The 10,578-nt window shown below is 48.5% G+C and overlaps 5 protein-coding genes across 5 annotated transcripts; 2 read left to right on the forward strand and 3 right to left on the reverse strand.

Moving 5' to 3' along the window:
* Nucleotides 1-140: 140 nt before the first annotated feature.
* N7443_001612 (purine-cytosine permease family protein) lies at nucleotides 141-1,724 on the reverse strand (the record flags this gene model as incomplete). Its single annotated transcript, XM_056881668.1, has 4 exons — nucleotides 141-806; nucleotides 859-1,210; nucleotides 1,280-1,447; nucleotides 1,504-1,724. The coding sequence occupies 4 exons, from the start codon at nucleotides 1,722-1,724 to the stop codon at nucleotides 141-143; spliced, it is 1,407 nt and encodes a 468-aa protein (XP_056746906.1).
* Nucleotides 1,725-2,222: 498 nt separating this feature from the next.
* N7443_001613 (Isochorismatase hydrolase) lies at nucleotides 2,223-3,662 on the reverse strand (the record flags this gene model as incomplete). Its single annotated transcript, XM_056881669.1, has 1 exon — nucleotides 2,223-3,662. One exon carries the CDS (start codon nucleotides 3,660-3,662, stop codon nucleotides 2,223-2,225), a length of 1,440 nt encoding a protein of 479 aa, XP_056746907.1.
* A 391-nt stretch (nucleotides 3,663-4,053) lies between these two features.
* Nucleotides 4,054-5,649, forward strand: N7443_001614 (cytochrome P450; the record flags this gene model as incomplete). Its single annotated transcript, XM_056881670.1, has 1 exon — nucleotides 4,054-5,649. One exon carries the CDS (start codon nucleotides 4,054-4,056, stop codon nucleotides 5,647-5,649), a length of 1,596 nt encoding a protein of 531 aa, XP_056746908.1.
* A 295-nt stretch (nucleotides 5,650-5,944) lies between these two features.
* N7443_001615 (beta-lactamase-like protein) lies at nucleotides 5,945-6,729 on the forward strand (the record flags this gene model as incomplete). The annotated part of the gene is made up of 3 exons (XM_056881671.1): nucleotides 5,945-6,379; nucleotides 6,439-6,537; nucleotides 6,601-6,729. The coding sequence occupies 3 exons, from the start codon at nucleotides 5,945-5,947 to the stop codon at nucleotides 6,727-6,729; spliced, it is 663 nt and encodes a 220-aa protein (XP_056746909.1).
* Nucleotides 6,730-6,905: 176 nt separating this feature from the next.
* On the reverse strand, nucleotides 6,906-9,009 carry N7443_001616 (fungal specific transcription factor domain-containing protein; the record flags this gene model as incomplete). The annotated part of the gene is made up of 3 exons (XM_056881672.1): nucleotides 6,906-7,248; nucleotides 7,306-8,663; nucleotides 8,716-9,009. 3 exons carry the CDS (start codon nucleotides 9,007-9,009, stop codon nucleotides 6,906-6,908), a joined length of 1,995 nt encoding a protein of 664 aa, XP_056746910.1.
* Between the last annotated feature and the right edge of the window lie 1,569 nt (nucleotides 9,010-10,578).

Below are 10,578 nucleotides of genomic sequence, written 5' to 3' on the forward strand. Positions count from 1 at the left end.
AGCTACCGTAGAATACTTAAAATTGAGAAGGCCAAGTTGTTAAGAATATATAAGTTAAAAAAAAGAATCAAGAATTTCGGAATCTCACTTCGATAGAGCGAAGTGGCAGATATAGCAGAGGCGAAAGCACGAGAGCAATTTCAATTCCAATATCCCGTCTTCTCGGCGGGCGGTCCTGTATACCATATCTGACTCATACATGGAACAATTGACCCAGATGAAAGCCTGATGGCCGCTATTGCGACTATTCCAGTCGGAAATTTGCTCGAGTTATCGCAGTCTCCCGGGTTGTATTGGTTGCAGTCAGCGTTGCGGAAGACAAAATGTTCCGTCATGACAACGCCAACAAAGGCCGCAGACCAATATGCAATGACATAGAGAAAGTTCTCCAGACTGTCAAAGAAAGAGTTTGCGGCGTAAATGGAAACTGGAATGGCGACCGCTGTGTAGATGATGGTGAATAACAGACGCGGGACACGTGCCATGATGGGAATGACGAGCTGAAAGTTCAGCGAGATGGAGTACATGGCGGCTGCAAGATTTCCTAAGAGGGAAAATGCGAGGAGAACAGAAACAAACTTGCCAAATCCCCCGACAGGATGAAGCATTGCTTCCAAAACTCCACCCGCACTATAGTCAGTGTTACCGGCCGACCAAGACGGAATATTTGGCACAGCTGCACCAATTGCTGCACCGAGGACCATCAAGGGGACGGATGGAACCAATAGCCCAGCGTAAATGTATGAGAAAATGCGGATTCCAGAAACGCTCGGGTCACAATACACTGCGAAATCAGAGGCCATTGCCTGTGCTATGTTAGTTTCCAATGGGGCAATAGAATACACAAGGGTCACAAACCGCCCATGGAATCAAAAAACCAGCAATAACACCTCCAAATGAGACAATGGTTGCAGCCGCTGGTGGCTCCGTTACGGCATTCGTGGAAAGATGATGACCGCCGATACCAGTAGCAATCACGATAGCGACAAGGGCAAAGATCCACGAATACCGCTCGAACTGGTGCAAAAACTGGTATCCGCCGAAAGAGATTATCATACCACACAGAGCTATGATCACAATTCCTGTGGTCGCATTGATATTACCATCTGAGACAGCGGCCAAAGTCAGGCCCCCGAGTACACAATCGATAATCCCAAAGCCGGCTATTGTGCAGAGGTTCAGCATGACGATTATAGATACAAGGTAGTAGCTGCAAAATAATTAGATTTTTTTCAGCTAATCAGACCCTGTGAAGAAGAATTTGATGAGGGGGAAGTACCCGAAAGTGAAGCGTGCCTGTAGCATTTGCCGAAGTCCGGTTTTGGCACCGAATGTGCTTAGGTAGGCAGGTGGGATTGTACAGAATAAGCCGAAGAACAAGATGACAAGGGAAGAATCTCTAAGACTGAGACCATATGAGAGCGTTCCCACCATTCCAGTCACGATTCTAAACGATGTGAACAAATGGAATTCAATCTATAGTAGAATAATAGATGGACTCACGGAAGCAAATTTGTACTCATGGTGAGCCAAACGAAGAAAACATTGATATAGCGCTTGTCCGATCGCTCTTGCAGAGGCACTGGGGCGATACCTCGCATCTCGACACCCAAAGATGCGATCTTGAATAGCCATGCTCTCGGGGAGCGATCATGTTGCAGCTCGGCTGTAGCAACATCGGTGTAGCATGCCGTCGCTGGCGGTTTCTCCGTGGATTTCTTCATGGCAGATGTGGATCCCCAATACTGTTTCCAAGGAAAGATAGAAAGAGGGAATGCAGCTTATGTGGGGAGCTCCGTTTTGAAATAGACTGCATTCCATTTGCCCCTAGTAGCTGGCTAACTTGAGACAGACGTTGATGGAGAGATGCGATAAGAGCCGATTGCCTGCCGAGGAGATAGGACGCCCCGAGGTCTCGGAACGGTATCGTTCCTACCCAGGGTTGCCAAGGTCCTCCGGCCCTCTGGCCAAATTGTTTTCAGGGCATCCGGTAATGAATTAACCCCCAGCCCTGGAGTGCCCTGCTGGAGAGTATCTATTTGAAAACTATAGTATTTGGAAGAACCTCTGGTGGATTGGACCTCGCATTTGAAAAGGATGTTTGAACGATCATGCAAAGTTGTCAAAGTGTACTTGAGAAACTTGACATATGCAAACACTTGAATCTTACAATAGATCGTTATTGAATTCGAAGTTGCCAAAGTTGTTCCAAATTCCCAAAATCACTGGCGATGCTCCACTTGCAGCCCAGAACGACCAGCATTTTCTAAATCTGCATTCACTTCGTCCAAATGGTCCATGAATCCGCCCTTGAAATCATTCCAAAATTCATCCGGCTGGTGTTGCAGCTTCTCACTGCGTTCGAGTGCGTATTCTGTCAAGGAAACATGAGATGATATATGCATCATGAATGCCATTGCTCCTTCGCCGATCCGTTGAGGTTTCAAGTCCATGCTGGTAGCTTCTTTCCATCGCTCAAACGACTCACCATGTGGCATGTAGCTTGGCTCGTAGGTGAGACTGCCAGGGTGTAACGAGGTGGCAGACCCCGACCATGTTCCGTAAGTCATGCCCATGATTTCTGTCGCCACATTCCGATGATAATATGGCGGTCGGAAGGTATTGCGCGTAACACCCCATTTTGGAGTGAATACTAAGAATTCAGATAAGGCTACTCCCGATCGTTTCGACTTCGCTGTGAGTACACAGTAGATTGAAGGGTCACTCTGGTCCCGATCGACGGTGGCGGTGTTGATAAACTTTTCCATGGCGTATTTATATGGAGCGTAGTTCCCATGCCATGCGACAACATCGAAGGGGGTATGATCTTGTTCATACACAAATAGGTTTCCCATCAGCTTCACGACAACCTGCCACTTGGACTGGTCGATGTCAAAATCGGCTACTGGGGTCTCAAAATCGCGAGGCATGGCCATGCCGTTCGACCCGACCGGGCCCAATTCTGGAAGCTCGTAGTGGCTGCCGAAGATCTCCTGGATATACCCCCGCGCAGTGCCATCCGGCAGGCCAACTGTGAATCGCATGCCGGCCTGGATCACAAGAAGCTCGCCGGAACGCACCATTATGCGTCCGAATTCTGTCTGAATGTCCAATCTCCCCTCTTGTGGGATGATTAGAAGATCCCCATCATTGTTACAAAAAGATTTGTTGGTCATAGATGAATTGGCCGTATAGATATGGACTGCCAGGCCTTCTTTTGAAGCAGGATCGCCGTGGCCGCTGATAGTCTTCCACCCCTGGATGAAGTCAATCGAGTCCGATGGTTTAGGAATGCTAAATGCATCCCATCCCAAATCATGCGGGGTAAAAGTGACCTTCTCGTTGCTGGGAGAGAAGTTGGCTTCGATGTCCGGGTTCTTCGGTAATGATTTTAGCTTTTTGTGAACCACAGACGGTCGGATGCGATAGAACCACGCATGGAGCAAAGAAGCTCGCGGAGACACAAAGGGCGTGCCGTTAAGCTGTTCTGATACAAGGTCGTATTTGCATCTTTGGGGGGTGTTGCAAGCTCTTGGCAATGTGCCCGGGATTGCTTCCGATGCAAACTGGTTTCCAAAGCCCACTTGATACAAATAGGGATCTGCTTCTGTCGGCGTGGACGCGAACGGGGCTGTTGCGGATGTACCAGGTAGAGGAGGCATATCTATACCTAGGTAGTGAATAACGTGGAGAGTAAGCTGCGAATAAACTGTCTATGGGGATCCCGTCAAGGTGTTCAACCTTTTAGGGAAGGCCCGCTCTCTACCTTTGGCCGCGTCTTTGCTCCTTATCTCGCGACTAACCAAACTGGCTCCGGCAGGCTACCGGCAGGCAGACTGCTTGTATTACGGTGTTTGTCGATAGGGTCGATCTCTCTATCCTGCCGCCTTCAAGGTAGGTGAGGGGTCTCTGGTTTCGAATGCAGTGAAGTGCAGCCGCAGCTGAGCTGGATACGCACCAATCATCAGAGCTCCCTTGCCCCGGGCATCTCCAGCCTTCAAAAGGCATTTGAAATTCGCATGCACCTATTGTACGGTCTCTTTCCATCAGACAATGGCCATGGACCTCCCGACATTCCCATCGCCGACCCTTGTTGGCCTTGCCCTCCTGGTTGTCATGATCGGGGTGCTATACAGTAAGCACGCCAATAATCTAAGGAAACGTCTGCCTTTGCCCCCCGGACCCCCGGGAAATCCAATCTGGGGTCATTTACAAGTCATTCCCAAAGATCACCCAGAACAGCAGTTCGTCAAATGGGGCAAACAGTACAGTTCCGATCTCCTCTATTTCAATGTTCTCGGTCGCCCCATGATTGTCATCAACAGCGTTGAAGCAGCCCGCGACCTGATAGACAAGAAAGGCGCGAATTATGCCGATCGCCCGCGCTTCGTTCTTTTCGAAGTGATGGGATGGGGCGTCACCCTTACTTTTCTTCGGTGGTCTCCTCGATTCAAGCTCCATCGGAAGCTCCTTCAGCAATCATTCACCCAATCGGCCTGTAAGCCGTATCGACCCATCCAACAAGAGGAAGCCCGACGGGCTGTCAAAGCCATTTTTTACAAGCCGCAAGATTGGGAAGTGCTCTTACGACAATTTTCCACTGCCGTTGTGTTGCGCATTGGGTTCGGGATCGATATTCAGCAAGAGAATGATCCCTATGTCCAAATGGCCATTGACGTCGAAGAAGCCACTGGGAAAGGTGGTGTCCCGGGAGCGTCGATCGTCGACTTTTTCCCTGTGTTGCGCCATCTTCCAAGCATCGTCGAGAAAATATCAACTGCGTTTCAGCCGCTTGCTCATGCTCGCCGCACAAAACCCAGCATTCAACAGCTGCACGATGCACCTTGGGATGCAACCGAGGCGTCTATTCGGTCCGGCAAGGCTACTCAACCTTCTTTCATGCTGAACCACTTCGGCCGATTTCTTTCAAATGAGAACCTTGGTAAGCCGAATGAAGTGACCATTGCCGACCTGAAAGGTGCCGCTGGGGCCATTTCAATCGCGGGTGGCAACACCACTTGGTCGACCGTGATTGTGTGCGTTCTTAATCTCATGACACACCCGAAAATTCAAGCCAAGGCGCAGAAGGAGATAGACAGCGTGGTGGGAGTACACGAAAATGGAGATATCACTCGATTACCTGATTTCGAGGATCGTGCACAGCTAAAGTATCTGGAAAATATCATTCAGGAGACGACACGTTGGGCCCCGCTGTCTCCCCTTGGTGTGCCTCATGCTTCCCTTGCCGACGATACCTATCGTGGCTACCATATCCCAGCCGGATCAGTGGTATTTGCTAATGCCTGGGCCATGTCGCGGGATGAAGGCGTTTACTCATCGCCGGATGATTTTGATCCGGACCGATACCTTTCCCGTACCGAAGGTGGAAAGGGTGAGCCTGTCCCTGAAGGGCCATTTGGATTTGGACGGAGGGTCTGTCCCGGGCAACATCTAGCTCTCGCTGGAGTCTATATAGTTGTCGCGACTTTGCTGGCAACTATGGATCTACGATGCCCTGTTGATGAAAATGGCAGAAGGATCAAGCCGCGAGTAACTTTCTCAAATGGACTTAGTGGTGTTCCTGATAGCTTTCCCTGCGTTATCACTCCGCGATCAGATAGAATTAAGGAGCTGCTGTTTATGAGCTAAAGAGACCAGAGTCTTCTACTCGATACATCTACCCTTGGTTATACAATATCACCCAGTCAATTTTTAGTGTCATGAATCGGACCACTATAAACTGGGTTTGAACAGTTGACATGAAGATGGGGAATGAAATGTCCTGGTAACTATGTGATAGGCGACTGGGGCAGGCAAACAGCCTTATCGGCCAAGATAGTGTGCTGTTTCCCCGCTTCAAGTTTGATGTCTGCCAACATGCATCCGGGCTGTGTTTGTATGCCCAGTTCTTGATATTTTACTTTACAAAGTGAACTTTGAAGCCATGTCTTCTGATCTTCTACACGCTTCGTCAACTTCTTATGCCCGTTCCGGCTTCTCAAATCGCATGGGATGGGGTAAAAGACCAGCATTGCTCATCATCGACGTCTGCAAGGCGTACTGGACTGAGGGATCTCCTCTTTCTCTTTTAGGGAACAAAGCTGCAGAAGCTGCTCCAGACTCCATGAGACATTTGTTATCCGCTGCGAGAGAAGGGGAAGTTCCCGTAGCTTGGAGCGAGGTGAAATATTTGAGACCAGACATGGCGGACGCAGGGTTGTTCTGGCTCAAGGCAAAGCCCCTAGATGTTTGGCTGAAGGGTGATACCAGGGGCCTGGCTAATTATATGGATGGCCTTGAACCGGCTGTCGAGGACACTGTTGTCGTGAAAAAATACGCGAGTGCATTCTTTGGTACAACATTGGCTAGTGAACTGCAGGTATGTCGTACTATCTACGGAACCAGTTGGTCTCAACTTTCCAATTAACGATTTCTCAGACCCTCAATGTTGATACACTTGTTATCTGCGGAGTGAGTACATCGGGTTGCGTGAGGGCGACCACGCTCGATGCAATGCAGCACGGATTTAGACCTATGGTACGCAGATCCTCCATCGGCTCAATTTCCAATGAAAAACTATGGAAATTAACATTTTAAAAGGTCGTCGGTTCTGCTTGTGGGGATCGCACAGCTGAAATTCAGAATGCCAACCTGTTCGACCTCGATGCAAAATACGCAGACGTTGTCTCGGAAGAAGAGGCCATGGAAAATCTTAGAAAAAAATGGTGAATCTCAAATGGGGGTAAGGAGTTATAGGTAGTTAGGTACTGAATTGAATGAATGCGAATTAGTACCGGCACTGCAACTTTGTTGAATAATACGAAGCCCTTCGGTGTCTACAAGCAGAGTCGAAAAGCTCAGGTACATGGCAAGGGATATATGGGAAGAAGTCATAATGTCCGTTCTTATCCCAAGGTTGTAAAATCGAGATTCATAGTGCCCGTAAATATATCGCTCCAAGGATAAGCCTCGAACTCCATCAGCATCACGTCCGCCGGGAATGGATCATTAAGCCAAGGCAAACCCCCAGGTGAAGGCTGTTGTAACTCATTGCCGGGTGTGTATACTCCATGCAGTGGGGGGCTTCCAGCTAGCTCGATCAATGTTTTCTCAGTCACCCGGTCGGGCGCCTTTGCACTAGCTCTACATAGTGCCTTGTTCCAACGCCGAGCAAGGGGCCAGGCATGCTGCAGCTCCCCCAGCCCCACCAAAGATTTTCGGAGAATCTCCTCGGCCCTAGGCGAATTCCTTGGACAGATGTGTGGGTTCTGATTTAGATGGTTTGCCAAAGAGCCGCATACATACACGCAAAACACAATTAGGGCTGGGAAGCCCTGGTCAGGTGAGCGAAAGTTGAAGAATGCGTCAATTTGTTCATGAAGAAGAATCATATTCTCAAACAAATCTGTTGTAACAGATCCTAGGCTGGTTACATAATGTCTTGTTTGCAAATTTCGATCGCCTGTCTCGGATTTTGACCTGTCGTGGAGAAATTTTCGGCGTAAAACAATATGACTCAACCTCAGCATCATCACGGCGGATAGATAGGCCAGGTCTAGTCCTTTCGCTTTGAATCCCCGAAGGTTCCAAATCGACCAAGAATGATGAGCTGGGGTATTTCGTTCGAAGTCATCCAGTGCCGTCAATAGCCTTGCATATTCCTCTCGGCTCAATCGTACTTCCTCGTGGAGAAGATCTTGCCCTGTATCAGTACCCACAACTCTCGCTACTTGGCCCCATAGATTATGCGTCTGTAACAAAGTCGCGAACAAGGATCGAGTTACAGAATGCGCAAGTGACGGATCTTTAAGAGCAGGCAATGTTCCTGCCAGGGGTACACGGGGTTGGGTCAAGTTCCCAAATGCAAATTCGTGCTCCGTACAAGGTAAAAAGGCAGATATGTCACCATATGATATTGAAACGGGAGAGCGGAGACCAGAAAGTAAATTGTTGTAGCTCTCAAGCATCCAGAAAGTTCGCCTCGCTGCCTCCGCATGAACAAATTGCTCTGCTGTCGCATCATCGGGCAAAAGGTAGGTCTCTTCTCGGTGTAATCGTAGACTTCCAGCCATGGTCACCGCAATGCCCATGTGCGTCGAGCTCCGATGCTTGTCGCCTTTACCCCATTCTGCAATACTCAACAGGAAGAATCCTTGCGTTGCTTCTAGGGTCGGAACATACATCTGCCCGGGAACTAGCGCAGCCGCACGGCTGAGAAATAACTCGGTCGCGCTCGAGCCGTCCCCATATCGGTTGACTAGACAGGGGGTGAATCGAGCTGAAATGCCCAGGATGCTGAACAGTAGAAATCTACTGACTGAATCGGGATCTTTTCGCAGTCGTTCAAATAAGAGCATTTTTGGTAAAAAGCCGAGCTGAAAGAAGGACGTTGTAAAGATGTATACGCCTTCAATCATCTCTTCGAACGGTGGTAAAATGTCCCGAGGTTCAGAAACGGTAGAATTTGAAAGAGTTTCTGTCACTCTCGGTACCGGTGCCGGTGCCAAGGATTCATTGGTCTGGAAACTGGAGTCTAGCTCAGTTGACGACGCAGCGAGAGCCGTGACAGGGCCACTCTGTCGTCGGGCAATATAGGTGTAAACCCTCGGGCGACGGAAGTCACGATCTTTGTCCGGCTGGCCTCGTTGAAGGAATACATACTCCTGCCCGCTTTGCTGACACGACTGGCAGGGTGCACGACCATCATTCACGCACTTGGTCCGGAGTCGGCGACATTGCCGGCAGGCTTTCGAGTGTCTTGTAAATTTTTTCACTGGGCCCTCCGTGGTCTGCTCCATTGCTGCTTGAGCGATCGGATTCCATATGATCAAGCACTACACAAAATTGCGGGTCAAAAGTTGCCGCTATCGACAAGGATTGCCCGGGGTCACCATATATGGCCTTGTAATCTCTTATCTCCCTAGGGGCTAAACTATCTCCATCTTTCCTTGATAAGGGCGCATCCCAGAAATCATCTGTATTATCGGCAATATTGCGGTCGGTCTTCATGTTGACCTCTTTCGGACAAGATGTCGTTTCACAAAGTAAGAACGAAGTGCCTCGGCGCTCAACATTGGATGTCCTACCCACCCAATCGGCCATCTATTCGACCACTCCGACATGCCACCTGGTAGCAATGGGAAGCGGCATGATTCTATCACCGCTGAGACCACGACTAGCGTGACAATTAAACCCCTTCCATTATTCTCCCAATCCCCATACAATATATATATCAAACGGAGAAAATGGCTCTCACTCGACATAGTTGCCCTCGCGGGTCTTTTAAGTCCATTTCCAGCAGATATATACTTCCCAGCACTGTCAACTCGAAGGGATCAAAGAAGAAAAAGCGCCATTGAATCCATTTCGTCTCTTAATCTATCCTGACATTGCTTTGAAATTGATCTACACTGTAATCATCTATGTTGTGAATTATACCATCACAGCCACGATCTCTTCCTCATTCGCCGAAATTTACCCATCTTTATCAGAGGCATCCATTGGGTTCTGCTAATTGACGACTGGGGCTGGAACGATTCTTGGCTCGACTCTCACTGGGAAATTCTTCGACTATGACTACACAAGAATCAAAAGGGTATACCTCAACAACAGAAACCAGTGGATGGTAGATGATTCGACAGGTATGGAAGATTTTCCTCTTGAGAATGCCCGTCTCCGGTCGATGCCGTTGCAACTCCTTGTTTTCGTCGGGTGTTCTATCGCTTGGGGGTGGTGCCTGGACAAGAAGTTGTCCATTGCTCGCCCTTTGGTTCTTCAAATAGCAGGTAAGTGCTGAATGTCTCAAATACTTAGATCTAAATAATATGCAAGACCCCTTGCTTACCCTCTCAGTGGGATGGACCTCCATCTCTATCCTAAATGCGATATTGATTTTAATGATTGACATTGTGAAGAAGCAAAGCTCCGGCGTTATCGCATGCGTAAGCTTCATTCCTTATCCTTCAAATTTATTCAACTGTTCAACTGACGTCCGCCATAGACAAATATTGTTCATTTCTCGTTGGCAGCCATTCTGGTCTCGGTCATTGAGAAAGCGACCCATACCCTAGGATATGGCTGGGCGTATTTTCATCTTGGTTTCATTTCTCTCACGATGCTGCCACTCATCTTGATTGAGATAAAGCGGGTCCAGGCATTCGAAAAAGCGAGATGCCTTTGATATCAATTGAGCCTACTCTACGTGGTATTTCTAGCATCACTGGTGTGGCTTATTGACAAACCACTACGAATAATGCCAAGGTTCACAGATTCAGGGAGAAAATTTAGGTGATCTTGAATATAGTCAGCTCTGAGTAAACGAGCAAATAACTGGACTGACTGATTCTGGAATCTCTTAAAATACACTACCTAGCTTGCCAAGCTGACCCGAAAACAACCTTGCATATTCTTCGTCTCGAAATTTCTAAAAGTAGCTCGAAAATTGTCGTAAAGCGTGTACAAGAAATGCATATCTGGCTTCAATCCGTTCCAAACCAACTTGGAATTCCGGATCAAGAGGGGTTTGAATTGCTTAACACGCACATGGACGATAGATTAATCTCCTTCTGATTGGCCAAA

This window comes from Penicillium atrosanguineum, assembly GCF_028827265.1.
Source record: "Penicillium atrosanguineum strain IBT 20685 chromosome Unknown utg000001l_segment0_segment0, whole genome shotgun sequence".
Taxonomy (NCBI): Eukaryota; Fungi; Ascomycota; class Eurotiomycetes; order Eurotiales; family Aspergillaceae; genus Penicillium; species Penicillium atrosanguineum.